We start from the raw sequence: 14,054 nt of genomic DNA, 5'->3' as shown, positions 1-14,054 counted from the left end.
ACAATGGGCTCGAGACCGACCACAAGTACAGTTTCTAAATTAAGCAACTGACATGTGCTAACATTCCCCCAATATATGTGCCTAAGACACACAACTTCACTATTGTAATCACTGCTATCATCTTATATCATGATTGTTGTGTTGAACGCGAATTTTACTACAATGTACCTAGAATTAATCCTTAAATTATGGTACAATGTACCTGTTGATAGTTCTCAAATTTTACTATAATGTACCTATTAATTTTCTTCAAATTTTCTTACAATGTACTTGTTAACATTCTTCAATTTTTTCTACAAATTACCTACTTAAAATTATCTGTTAGATTAAGGACCTGCTCGAGGGGCAAAAACTCCAAGTTCAACAAGCCACAATGTGGAACAGAAAACAGGAGATACTTTTTTACATATCTATACCATGAGAGAATGTCTGTCTATCTGTGTAAAGTTGGAGGCCAGACGCTTGGGGCTAGCCTTACCCAAATTTGCAGGGGAAATGGTCTGGGGTACGGTACGGACATAGGTTTAGATTTTTTATTCAGGTAAAGGTACATACATTGAGTTACATACATAATGTTGGATTTAAAGATAGAGATAGTACATACAATACCTAAATCCACTAATACGCATAGCCTTTCGGGCTTGACCTAGGTTAAGCGATTAAATAAATATTAGTAATTAATGACACTCTCCGTCCAATTCTCACGGATTCAATTCTGATCGAATGTGAAATATTGGTTGAAATACCCTAAGAATTTCTCGTCGTCAGAACAAAATTCCTTAATATCACACAGTAGTTTCATTACGCCCCAATATTATATTTTATGAAAGGGGAAGAAGGGCTAAGCAAGGGAAGGGACCACGGGGTGAAGCTGTGGGGAATGAAATGCAAAGGTGTAATTTGATAATCAAACATGAGGTATTTATAAACAACAACAGTAGCAAGCAGACAACACAATAGGGTGTATCAGCCAGCAGACAAAAAAATACAGCGGGGGTGTAGCAATCATCAGACTATAGACTAGGTGCAGCAGCCAGCAGAGAACATGGTATGGTGCAGCAGCCAGGAGACAACACAGTAGGGTGCAGTAGACAACACAGTAGGGTGCAGTAGACAACACAGTAGGGTGCAGTAGACAACACAGTAGGATGCAGCAGGTGACACAATACGCTTGACCAGCCAGCAGACAATACAGTGGAGTACAACAGACGACACAACATGGTGCAGCAGACGACACAATAGGTGCAGCACCCCAGCAGACGACACAACGAGGTGCAGCACCCCAGCAGACGACACAACTTGGTGCAGCAGCACCCCAGCAGACGATGCAGTAGGGGTACAGCAGACAACACGGGAGACGGGAGTGACGCGCCGAACCCTCTCCAAGAAGCAACTTACTCTCGTGTAATTTATCCGTAAGAAGCCTGAGCGTGGTATTGATTTTGGTAACAAATGCCGGTCCGGAGTGTACAATAGTGGTGTGACATAGAGCCTGCAGAAGGTGGTGGCTCAAGGGAAGAGAGGCTCTGTGCCGATACCTCTGTGCTTCCTTCCCTGGGGTCGCCATCAGGGATCTGTGTCACCCTCTAGGGGTCTGTGGCTCCGAACTGTGTCACCCTCTGGGGTCTGTGCCACCCTCTGGGGTCTGTCTGGACTGTGTCACCCTCTGGGGTCTGTGCCACCCTCTGGGGTCTGTCTGGACTGTGTCACCCTCTGGGGTCTGTCTGGACTGTGTCACCCTCTGGGGTCTGTGCCTCTGGACTGTTGTTACCCTCTGGGGTCTGTACCTCTGGACTGTGCCACCCTCTGGGGGTCTGTACCTCTGAACTGGGGTCTGTGCCTGTGGACTGTTGTCAACCTCTGGGGTCTGTGCCTCTGGACCGTATCATCCACAGGGTCTGGGGTCTGCCACTGGTCTGGGAGACCTTCAACAACCCACCCGACCAACATTCTTGCCGACATCTTGCAAAACGTAAGAACATGATCGCGTTTTGTGTTCTTGTTACAAGTCAAGGCTATTTTGACACATAATTATATGGAACTAACACAGGAAGGTCCTAGTTTGAATAGGCCTAGGCCAAAGCAGCAATCTCTAAGGAGGAGGAGGAGAATAGGTTAGTTTAGTCAGCAGGTTTCTGTATAGCAGGCTCCACCAGTCACCCCAACTCATCCTGTAGGCCTGTGTACAAATATAGCAGCACACTAAAGTCTTGTCTCTAATTTTACAGTGCCCTCATGCGTCTTTATCCAATTTTACAATGTCCAGTGCATCTTTATCCAATTTTACAGTGGCCCCTGCATCTTTATCCAATTTTACAGTGGCCCCCTGCATCTTTATCCAATTTTACAATGTCCAGTGCATCTTTATCCAATTTTACAGTGGCCCCTGCATCTTTATCCAATTTTACAGTGGCCCCCTGCATCTTTATCCAATTTTACAGTGGCCCCCTGCATCTTTATCCAATTTTACAGTGGCCCCCTGCATCTTTATCCAATTTTACAGTGGCCCCCTGCATCTTTATCCAATTTTACAGTGGCCCCTTGCATCTTTTTTTTTTTTTTTTTTTTTTTTTTGACATACTAGTATATACAAGAGTTGTTACATTCTTGTACAGCCACTAGTACGCGTAGCGTTTCGGGCAGGTCCCTGAAATATCTTTATCCAATAAGCACAGCACCCTGCATTCCTGTATCTAAATACTGTACAGAACATATGCAACACTGTGGTACCCCACATTGGCCTGTAGCCTATCCAATTTATTTAGAATACTGTACTTATGTAAGAGTTCTCAAGGTTTAAATGCTTTTGATTTGTGCTCGAGTTATGGAATTGGATACTGTATCCTCATTGTGGTCCACTCCAAGCAACAGCCTCTTGGAGGACCAAGTTATCACACATCAAACCTGGCCCCAGACTGGGCTTTGGGAGTAGAAGAACTGAAATCCTCCCCAGGTGAACTCCAGTAATGTCTTATATATTATATAGTACTATAGTTTTGTAAAGCAAACAATATTGCTTCAATATTTGCAGTGTGTGCAATATTTGGAGAATGGCATCAAATATTCTTGTAGGGTTCAATAAGTTGTTTCTAGGGGCCATGTGTGGTTCTTCTGTCCCTTGATGGCCTAGTCCCTCTTGTTCATTGGCACTCTGGCTGTTGCTGCTTGGTTGCCCCTGTTCTGTTCTGCAGTAAAGGTCTTTTAGTACATTTTGTTTTCTTTAGTCACTGTTGTTCATGGTTTGATTCGGGCTCTCGGCCTCGAGCTTTGTGAGCCTGCTTCCACTTTGCTCCAGTTGTAGTGACATCTTGTTTCAATCCTAGCTGTTCTCCTGGTTTTAAGCCAAAGTGTTGATAGAAAGGCAGTTTAAATCTTTAATATTGAAATGAAGGTGTTGTTTTAAATAAATGTGTAATTTTCTAGGTGTATAATGCTTATGAATTGAATTTGGTTTGGAAAGATTTTCCATCAGAAACACTGGTAAGTAGATTAGAGGAAAATATGCCAGACCATAGGGTTGGCAAAAAACTAAATGTTTTTGCTATAATGCTATACTAATGGTTTATCCCATGCAGATGGCATACATTAAAAAATATGGCTGTTGGTAAAGCTGCCAAAACAATATACAGGTAATTAATAACTGCCTTGACTGATTTTCTGAACTATATTGCCCCCAAAAATGCTTGGTACAAAATACAGTACAGTACATCAACTTTGTACTTTCCTTTGATAATTACTTGGTACAATACACTTACGCTATACATATATCTTTCTTAGTTGATAAAGTGCTTAGATTAGATTACACCAAGTGAAGATAGGGGAAGTAAGTAATTATCAAGAGAAGGCTCCAAGCCAGGGCGATTAGAAGATAGTGGAAGATGCAATTCTCATGGGGAGAAATTGTAAAACAGTTCAGCAAGGATAAAGGAAGGCAAATCAATTACAGAATTAGATTTTAGAGCAAAATAAAGAACATTGATATGTATATACAGTATACTGTTTGCATTTTTTATACTGTATATATACTGTGTTCATATTTTTATGATATTTTGAACTATTCAGGACCAAGATGAGTGAGGAGTGTGACATTGTAACACCACTGGAGCCACTCACCCCTTCTTCCTGTGGTGGCATCTCGGCCTCCTCCTCTTCAGAGTTCTCCCACCGCAAGTTCCACCGCCAGGTCCCACACAGGTTAGTACTGTACTTCATGGTGTTATTGTCAGACTGAATTCAGGTAAGTACAATACCTGTCTATTGCTATTGCTTCTGTTCTGCTAAGTGCTATGCTGGTTAATACAGTACAATACCTCTCTGGTGCTACAACTAGGTCTGATATACAAGCATCCTCCTACGTTTTCTCAACGTCAAGAAAATGGTCAAATTAAAAGTGCCCTTATCCTAACCTACCAGAGGACCCAAAACAGAAAACAGAACAGTAAATCTCTCTTGGGAGCTGCTTCCATTTTCTAGTACGACAATGTTTGGCCTTATGTAACACATATGAGCGAAATGTGACATTCTTTGTAAGAGGACAGGTTGGATATAAATACTGTACAGTACTATGTATGTCAGTATCTCCCGTGGACAGATGCTAGGTCCATCACAAGTTACTACTACAAGTACTACAGTACTTCCAAGTTCAAAATAGGTTAGTATCGCCCTATATTACTATTAGATCTTTTATAGTTTAATACATACTTAGTACTACTGCCAGGTCTCAAAAGTTTGTTCCCTCTCAGTATTACAGTACTGCCATGTTCCACACAAGTTAGCATCTCCATAAAACTATTACTAGATACCACATGCTAGGTGAGTGTACCTGTCGGGGAGTGGGGGTCTAGTTAGTAATGAGAGGCGTGTATGTACCTGTTGGGAAGTGGGGGTCTAGTTAATAATGTGAGGTGTGTGTACGTGTATTCACCTAGTTGTGTTTTGCGGGGGTCCTCTTTGCTCTTTTGGCCCGCCTCTCAACTGTCAATCAACTGTTTTTTACTAACTTTTTTTCCACACCACACACACACCCCAGGAAGCAGCCCATGACAGCTGACTAACTCCCAGGTACCTATTTACTGCTAGGTAACAAGGGCATTCAGGGTGAAAGAAACTTTGCCCATTTGTTTCTGCCTGGTGCGGGAATCGAACCCGCGTCATAGAATTACGAGTCATACCAGGCCCCTAACACACACACACACACACGTGTGTGTGTGTACGTGTACGGGTACCTGTTGGGATTGGGGATCTAGTTAGTAATGTGAGGTGTGTACAGTATGTACCTGTTGGGGAGCGAGGTCAAGTTAGTGATGTGAGGGGTGTATTCCTGTAGGGGGGAGGGGTTCGAGTTAGTATTGTGAGGTGTGTGTTCCTGTAGGGTGGAGGGTGGTCAAGATAGTTATGTGGGGTGTGTGTTCCAGAAAGGGAGAGGGGTCGAGATAGTATTGTGAGGTGTGTTCCTATGGTGGAGGGGACAGTTTTGGAAGCTATCGTTTATGTCTATTAATTAATGTATCCATGAAAGGGTCTTCACATTAAATTCATGACTGTAATACCAGTTTTATCATTTGCATAAATGTGTACAGTATTTTATATATACCATTCCATCTACGTATATAAAAGAGAACATCTGTCTGCTTGTCTGAGGCTGGATGCCAAATGCTTGCAGTTAGGTTTGCAAAACTTAACATGGGGGTTGTGTGTGTGTGTGTGTACTCACCTAATTGTGCTTGCAGAGGTTGGGCTTTGGCTTTTTGGTTCTGCCTCTCACCAGTCACTCTACTGGTGTACAGATTCCCGAGCTTCTCGAGCTCCATCATATCTTCATTTGAAACTGAGTATGGAATCAGCCTCCACCACATCACCTAATGCATTCCATTTACTTACTACTCTGACACTGAAAAAGTTTTTCTAACGTCTCTGTGGCTCATTTGGGTACTCGGCTTCTACCTGTGTCCTCTTGTGCATGTACCACCTGTGTTAAATAATCCATCATTGTCTGCACTGTCACTGTCAGTTCCCCTGAGAATTTTGTATGTGGTGATCATGTCTCCCCGAGCTCTTTTGTCTTCCAGCGATGTGAGGTGCAGTGTGGTTCACACAGCCTTTCCTCATAACTCATGCCTCTTAGATCTGGGACTAATCTAGTGGTATACCTCTGAACTTTTTCCAGCTTCATCTTGTGCTTGACAAGGTACAGGGTTCATGCTGTGGCTGTATGCTGCAGGATTGGCCTTACATATGTGGTATACAAGGTTCTGAAGGATTCCTTACACAGGTTTCTGAAGGCAGTTCTAATGTTAGCCAGCCTTACACACGCCCCTGATGTTATTCTTTTGATATGGGCTTCAGGAGACAGGTTTGGCGTGATATCAACTCCTAGATCTTTCTCTCTGTCCGTTTCATGAAGGACTTCATCTCCCATTCGGTATCAAGTGTCTGGCCTCCTATTTCCTCTGCCTAGTTTCATCACCTTACATTTACTTGGGTTGAACTTTAGTAGCCATTTGTTGGACCATTCTCTCATTTTGTCTAGGTCATCTTATAGCCTCATACTATTTTCTTCTGTCTTAATCCTCCTCACAATTTTTCCATCATCAAAAAAATAGGGCTGGGTACCTTATCTAGTACCGTATATAAACACTCTTGTTAGGCATTCTGTTGAACAGTGGTCATTGCAATGAATTCACAACTGAAAGGCTCTGGGTTCTATTCCCACTGCAGAACAGAAACGTCTGGGCACGTTTCATTTCACCTGATGCCTGTGTTCACCTAGCAGTTAGTGGGTACCCCAGGAGTTGGACACCTTTTTATGGGCTGGCCCCAAAAAACAGTAGTTGAATATTGAGACCTTGATAAGCATAACAGGATTCCTGTCTCCTGAAAGGACTGGATTGTTATAGAAGTTCTAATTCTATTTTGTTGTTGGCAAATTCAAGAAATGTAATAATCCTGAATCTTGAGAGGGGGGAGGTGATGACCCCGATCGACATCTTAAACTTTTAATGGTTAATAGCATTTCTCCAAACATGTCCTGATGTGAAGTGATTCTCCAGTTGGTGTACTGTACACATTTGTACAGTACAAATATATATAGTTTCTCTCTCTCGCTCTCCCTCTCTCTCTCGCTCTCTCTTTCTTTCTTTCCCCCTACAGCCACTTTGATGTGTTATACTTAGATCCAATTTCAGGATTCCTTCAAATTATGAAGGGGGAAGGAAGGAGCGAGTGAGGGAGGGGTAGGACAGGAGTGGGGTAGAGTGTGAGGTGGGGAGACCAGGTATGGTGTAAAGAGTTGAGGGAGTGATATGACAGGTGTGTGGTGGAGAGGGAGTGGACCCGTGTGATAGAAAGTGAGGGAGCGTACAGGTGTAGTCGAGAGTGGGAGGTCAGGTGTTGGGGGAATGCTGTTGAGTGACCACATGTGAATGTGGTTACGTGGTTGTGGCTTCACAAACCAGTTCTGCTATTATTTTTTGTTTTTGTTTTTTTGACTGGGCGTAGGACGTGCGTCACTCCGTCCACCCTGCCACACGCTGGCCTGCCTAGTGTGTCACGCTGAGGCGCGCGCTCGCCTGGCTAGTATGTATAATGCCTAGGCGCACTCGCACCTAGCTAGTGTGTCACATTGAGGCGCGCGCGTCATGCCTGACCAGTGCGTCAGTTTTGGGAGCACGCGTACCGGGTTAATGTGTCATAGTGTTGTGCGCGCGCGCACCTGGCTTATGCGTCAGTGTGATGCGCACACGCGCCTGGTTAATGTGTCTCAGTGTGGTGCGTACGCGCACCTGGCTTATGCGAAAGTGTGGTGCGCACGCGCACACCTGGCTTATGCGTCAGAGGTGCGCACGTGGCTAATGCATCAGTGTGGTGCGCACGCGCGCCTGGTTAATGCGTCAGTGTGGTGCGCGCGCGCGCTCCTGGCTAATGCGTCACATTGCAACCTGCCCTCTTACAAGGCACGTCGCTTTTCGCTCGTATGCGTTACATAAGCCCAAAAATTGTCGTACTAGAAAATGGAAGCGACTGGCGAAAGTGACGTACTGTCCCGTTTTCTGTTTTGGGTTCTCTGGCAGGTTAGGATAAGGGCACCTTACATTGACCGTTTTCTTGACCTTAGGAGGACGGGCTGCTTCATTGAGGTGCGCACTCGACAAAGGAGAGCGAGGTTGAGTCAGGTGGGGTGTGGGGGTGGAGGTTGACTGAGGTGGGGGGGGGGGGGTGGAGGTTGAGTGAGATGTGGGGGTGGAGGTTTAATAAGGTGTTGGGGGGGGGGGGGGGCACACCCCTACACCACCACGACACAACCTATGTTAAACTATTGCTAGAATATATATATATATATATATATATATATATATATATATATATATATATATATATAATCGGCCTAAAATCCGCACCTTGGCAAGCAAAAAAAAAAATATTGAAAATGTAGATTTTCATAGATTTGCTAGATAGAATAGATTTCATTCATAGATTTCTATTTGATAGAATAGATTTTATTTATAGATTTCTATTTGATAGAATAGATTTCATTCATAGATTTCATAGATTTGCAGCAAGATTACCGGCTTGGTGGCTTCTTTTGGTAATTACTTATTTGCGATAAGATTAGTGCCAAACCTAAGAGGGTTAAGCTTAGAGGGTAGATTAACTAACTCTTCCAACCCAAGAGGAGAGAAGAAACAGAGGGAGTATGATCTTAAGATACTGAGAGGAATAAACAAGGTGGGTCAAGGACATATTCTTTAAACTGAGAAAAGCAAGTGGAAGCTGGAAACACAACCGAGTCTAAGAAATGTAAGGAAATACTCGTAGTGTGTAATGGTAGTCAGTAAGTGGAATGCAATGGTGGAAGTCGTGGAAGCCACCTCCACCCGTAACTCTAAGGCCATAGGGACAAAGAATTGGAATACCATGAGAGTAAATTATATCGCCAACAGATGCAAGAGAGTTAGGAGGCGATGCAGAAGGCGGTAGAGCTCACCTTCCCGTAGTCAGGGTCAGATGAACACTACTTTCCTCGCCACATTAATCTCTCCTCGTCACGTTAATTGATCAGTTGGCGGAGATGTGGCAACTGGTGGGAGGGGGGGGTCTATATAAGCGTGTTGGTTACCACTCGCCTCATAGCGCGAGTGTGAATCACAGCTTCTCGCTGACATAGAGTTGCGTTCGTGGAACCCACAAGTTGGTAGTAAAGTGGGCGTGGTGTCTGTGCAGTGACCTTCATCCCGAGTGTTGACGCAATGTGGTGTACTGATATAGATCCTAGCAGAGAGGTGTATGGTGCGAGTTGCCTCACAGATATACACCCAACCTATTTCCTGTCCACGTTCCCGAGAGATGTGTCTCGCGCGTTTCACAAGTCCTAACACCTGTTAGTCTGTACACCGACACCTGTGGCCTGTGTACACCGACACTTGTAGTGTACACCGACACCTGTGGCCTGTGTACACCGACACCTGTAGTCTATGGCATGGATATGGGCAATCTGATGAATGGGGTAACCATGGTAACGGGGACTGGCAAAGGGAAAACAGAGTTTATCTTTCGATGGTTCCAAGGATCACCGTGTCCGCGGCCCGGTCTCTAACCAGGCCTCCTGGCTGGTGGTGTGGTCAACTAGAGGACAGTGGGGGATATACGGAGACAGATAAAGCAGATCACACGGGAATATAAAGGTTAACAACACCCCGAATTCAACGAGAAGGACCAGCGATAAACATGATCACTGAAGCGAACGTATAAATTCTAATTTAGCACAATACAAATGGGGGAATATACGCGGATTTTGTAATGCCGCTGTAGAGCCTCGCGCCACAACCTCAGATAGTCTTCTCTGAGATGAGAGACAGAGAGAGGTCCTGTCAGGCGGGTCCCGGCTTCCATCCCCGTGTGGGTGAGTGTCAGACGCGTGCCCTGCTTGCTTTTAACGCCTAACAGTGACCACGAGCAGGGGGTCCAGCTCTTTATGCCCCCGTCTCCTAACCCTGTTGCTGCGTCGCTGTTACTGTGTCACTGTTGCTACGTCGTTCTTGCGTCACTGTTGGTACGTCGTTGTTCTTGCGTCACTGTTGCTACGTCGTTGTTCTTGCGTCACTGTTGCTACGTCGTTGTTCTTGCGTCACTGTTGCTACGTCGTTGTTCTTGCGTCACTGTTGCTACGTCGTTGTTACTGCGTCACTGTTGCTACGTCGTTTGTTACTGCGTCACTGTGGGTGCGTCCGGGCGCGCGCGCGCGTGAGCCAGGGTTGGCTGGTCCCTTGGGTCACTAGCAGTCTAGTTTAGTTCATTTATTTGCACCTCACGCCCATCCTGTGGGGCGCGGGGCGGGTAGTAGACCGGCAGAGGTAAAAAAAAATGGTCACAGTGGGAACCACTGTTAACTTCACATGTCCTAATTATAGACTGCCCAACCGGTCATACCCGGCCTTCCTATCCAGCCAACCTGCCTAGCCTACTCAACCTATCCTACCTATACCTACCCCTACATAGCCTTACCATCTTATCAAATCTACCTACGCAACTCAGGCTATATGCCATACCCAGTCTACCCTTTCTACTTACCCTAACGAGCCTGCCTACGTAGCCAACCTACTCAACCTAGTTGACCTAATCAAGCCTATCTATCTGATACAATCCAGTCAACCTAACATTGCCAATCAACCACCAGTCGTGTCTTCAGCATATAAAACTCGTGCTCAGTTGAATTCAGCTCGGGTGATTAACTTTGCCAGTCAAGAACATTGTTTGCTTTTAACTGGCCAAGAACAAGCCAAGAGAAGGTGTGTTTGTCCCTGTGCAGGCGATGAGTCACAATAACGTGGCAAAAGTATGTTGACCAGACCACACACTAGAAGGTGAAGGGACGACGGCGTTTCGGTCCGTCCTGGACCATTCTCAAGTCGATTGTCGACTTGAGAATGGTCCAGGACGGACCGAAACGTCGTTGTCCATTCACCTTCTAGTGTGTGTGGTCTGGTCAACGTGTTTGTCCCTGAACAACTCTTTGGGAAGCTTTATCGGTGTTTGGAGGTCATTGTCATGCTGCATGGTGATAAGCGCCCTTCACTGACGTTTGGTTGGATGTGAGCAGACGCCGTGTTTCTGCACACTTGACAATTCATCCTGCTGCTGCTGCTGCTGCCATCAGCAGTCACACGAGCCAGTGCTCACAGATGAGGTGATAGGCTTTGAATCATGAGCAATTGCTCATCATCTCTGCACGTTCGTCTTTTCATGACTTTTTCATGACTATTATATAGCCGTTGTGTTCGCGAGACTAAATGGTTAGCATCTGGTGTTGAACCCTCTGAGGTCATGTTGGCCTTGTCCTTATAGTAGTCTACAACGCCTCTATGCCTGGAGGCGCGTGCTCTTGATCTGCTCCACAACTTAAAACTTGGTTTACTTTGCAGTTGTTAGTATTCTTCGATCATCCGCTATAGTGTTTTTTCCGTGTTCTGCCTGGCCGTTTGCTATTGCCGAGCTCGCCAGCTGAGCCGCGAGACACTGTGTGTGGGGGGGGGGGGCGATCGCGTTATTGTGCTTGCGATGGGGGGGGGGGTTACGCGATTGCGTAATCGTGCTTGCTGGGGATAAGCTTCAGCTTTGGTCCCGCCTCTCAACTGTCAATCGACTGATGTACAGGTTTCTGAACAAATCTACATTAGAAACTGTGTATGAAGTCTGCCTCCACCACTTCACTGCCTAATATCCACTCCATTTGAACAATTATTTATATTTCCTTAGCTCATTTGGATACTCGGTTTCCACCTTGTGCAAGTATCACCCATGCTACATACCTGTCTTTATCTTCTTCTATCAATTCCAGTGAGAATTTTCTATGTGATAATCATGTCTCTCCTACGTCTTCTGTCTTTCAGCGACGAAGTTCAATTCACGCAGCCTTTCCTCATAACACATACCTCGTGGTTCTCGAACTAGTCTCGTAGCATACCTTTGACCATTCTTCAATTTTGCCTTGTACTTAACTAGGTATGGACTCCACACTAGATCCGCACGCCAGCATTGGTCTGACATGTGGTATACAAAATTCTAAATGCTTCCTTAAACAAATTTCTAAAGGCAGCTCCGATGTTAGCCAGCCTCACATATGCTGCTAATGATATCCTTTTGATGTGTGCTTCAGGGTAAGGTTCGGTGTGTATGTGTGTGTATGTACTTGTCTAGTTGTGCTTGCTGGGGTTGAGTTTTAGCTCTTTGGTCCCACCTCTCAACCGTCAATCTACTGGTTTGTGTGTACTTCTTTGTATCTGTCTATCCCGTGTCTGGCAGTGTGTACATACTAAACAAAAATGAACCCGAGCGTAAAAATCTGTACACATAGGGTACCGTTAATTAGCAAACTCAACAGTTAAATACTGTAACGCACCCGAGTACATGCTGTGGAATGCTGCACTAATAACGCTTTATCAGTGTGTAGTTAGATAGGGTAGGTTGATGTTAGTTCTTCCCTGAGGGGTTTGAAGCAGGAGTCGAGCAGAACAGCCGTCATAGAGACAAAACTACAGGTACAAGCCAGGTAAGTTATTATGTCATCTAGGTGTTTGGGTTATCAGTGCTGGCATCATTTCTGATTAACTGATTAAGTATTCTAAGCAACTATTGGTTATTAAAATCGCCAGCAATAACTGTGTTGTTTAGAATTAGTTTATCTTTGAAAAATAGCTTCATGTGCTTGACTTTGGCAGGGAAGCCTATACACAGCTTCAGACCCAAATTTAGCATGACATTAAGAGCGATATATGGGAAGCTGTAAGTTTCCACATCTTACTTTTGAATCTTTAAACGTATCTTTTTATGCTAAACATCTTCCTCGTTCTTGTAGACGCGTAGCGAGCATTGGTGTTGTGGACATTTTTCTGGGAACAGTGTTAGGATTGTGATGCGCGCGCACACATTCATATTACATTCCTCTGGGTTGAGTCTAATATTTCAGGCGTCTGACTAGAGGACCTGGACACTGTCTTGCGAGTGTGTGTTCAGACAGGTTGATGTTCCACAAGGATGGGGGGGGAGGGGTTCCTATTTTGAACAATTGGTGTCAATCGATCCCTTCTTATCCCCCCCCCTCCCAATGCCTCCCTGAACCTGTTCTCCTTAGCTCTAATTGAATTTGTCGTTCTCCTAGGCTAGAGATGTTCTGGAACTTGCCGTTCAGCTAGGCTAGGCTTCTTCGAGCAGCCGTAATCATAGGATGGTGTGATAGTGTGGTGTGTAGGCTCTTGGTGGTGTGATGGTGTGAGAGTGGCGTGTAGGCTTTTGGTGGCGTGTAGGCTCTTGGTGGTGTGATGGTGTGAGAGTGTGGCGTGTAGGCTCTTGGTGGTGTGATAGTGTGGCGTGTAGGCTCTTGGTGGTGTGATAGTGTGGCGTGTAGGCTCTTGGTGGTGTGAGAGTGTGGCGTGTAGGCTCTTAGTGGTGTGAGAGTGTGGCGTGTAGGCTCTTGGTGGTGTGAGAGTGTGGCGTGTAGGCTCTTGGTGGTGTGAGAGTGTGGCGTGTAGGCTCTTTGTGATGTGATGGTGTGAGAGTGTGGCGTGTAGGCTCTTGGTGGTGTGAGAGAGTGGTGTGTAGGCTCTTGGTGGTGTGAGAGTGTGGCGTGTAGGCTCTTTGTGATGTGATGGTGTGAGAGTGTGGCGTGTAGGCTCTTGGTGGTGTGAGAGTGTGGCGTGTAGGCTCTTGGTGGTGTGAGAGTGTAGCGTGTAGGCTCTTGGTGATGTGATGGTGTAAGAGTGTGTTGTGTAGGCTCTTGGTGGTGTGATGGTGTGAGAGTGTGGCGTGTAGGCTCTTGGTGGTGTGAGAGTGTGGCGTGTAGGCTCCTTGCTGGCATATCTGGCCCAGCTGACGTTATCAGCTTACTCAGAGTACCTCTCACCTTATCACACACTTCACACCACCACCACCACCTTACGTAAACTGCAGTTAACATTATCGTGACTGTGCACACGTCATCCAGATGGATCTGTGTACATATGTGATTTGCGGTTTAACACATAAATAAAATAAATAAATATATTCCCGTTCCTGGGAATATA

General features: G+C 45.4%; 1 protein-coding gene and 1 long non-coding RNA gene across 8 annotated transcripts in view; one reads left to right on the top strand and one right to left on the bottom strand.

Moving 5' to 3' along the window:
• LOC138359172 (uncharacterized) overlaps positions 1–14,054 on the bottom strand; it is a 209,684-nt gene that overhangs the window by 75,491 nt on the left and 120,139 nt on the right. The window lies entirely within an intron of this gene.
• LOC138349464 (cytosolic purine 5'-nucleotidase-like) overlaps positions 1,141–14,054 on the top strand; it is a 53,183-nt gene continuing 40,269 nt past the window's right edge. The window contains exons 1-2 of one of the 7 annotated variants that reach the window (XM_069318083.1): positions 1,141–1,415; positions 4,063–4,194. In XM_069318083.1, coding sequence (XP_069174184.1) covers positions 4,070–4,194 — 125 coding nt within the window. In that variant the 5' untranslated portion in view covers positions 1,141–1,415; positions 4,063–4,069. Of the gene's footprint in view, positions 1,973–4,062; positions 4,195–9,103; positions 9,191–12,445; positions 12,545–14,054 lie in introns of those variants that run through there. The other 6 variants (XM_069318082.1, XM_069318092.1, XM_069318088.1 and 3 more) reach the window with 6 other exon arrangements.

The sequence above is a fragment of the Procambarus clarkii genome, chromosome 89, assembly GCF_040958095.1.
Source record: "Procambarus clarkii isolate CNS0578487 chromosome 89, FALCON_Pclarkii_2.0, whole genome shotgun sequence".
NCBI classification, from domain to species: domain Eukaryota; kingdom Metazoa; phylum Arthropoda; class Malacostraca; order Decapoda; family Cambaridae; genus Procambarus; species Procambarus clarkii.
Note: the sequence above shows the minus strand (reverse complement) of the source record. Positions and strands in the feature narration are given on the sequence as shown.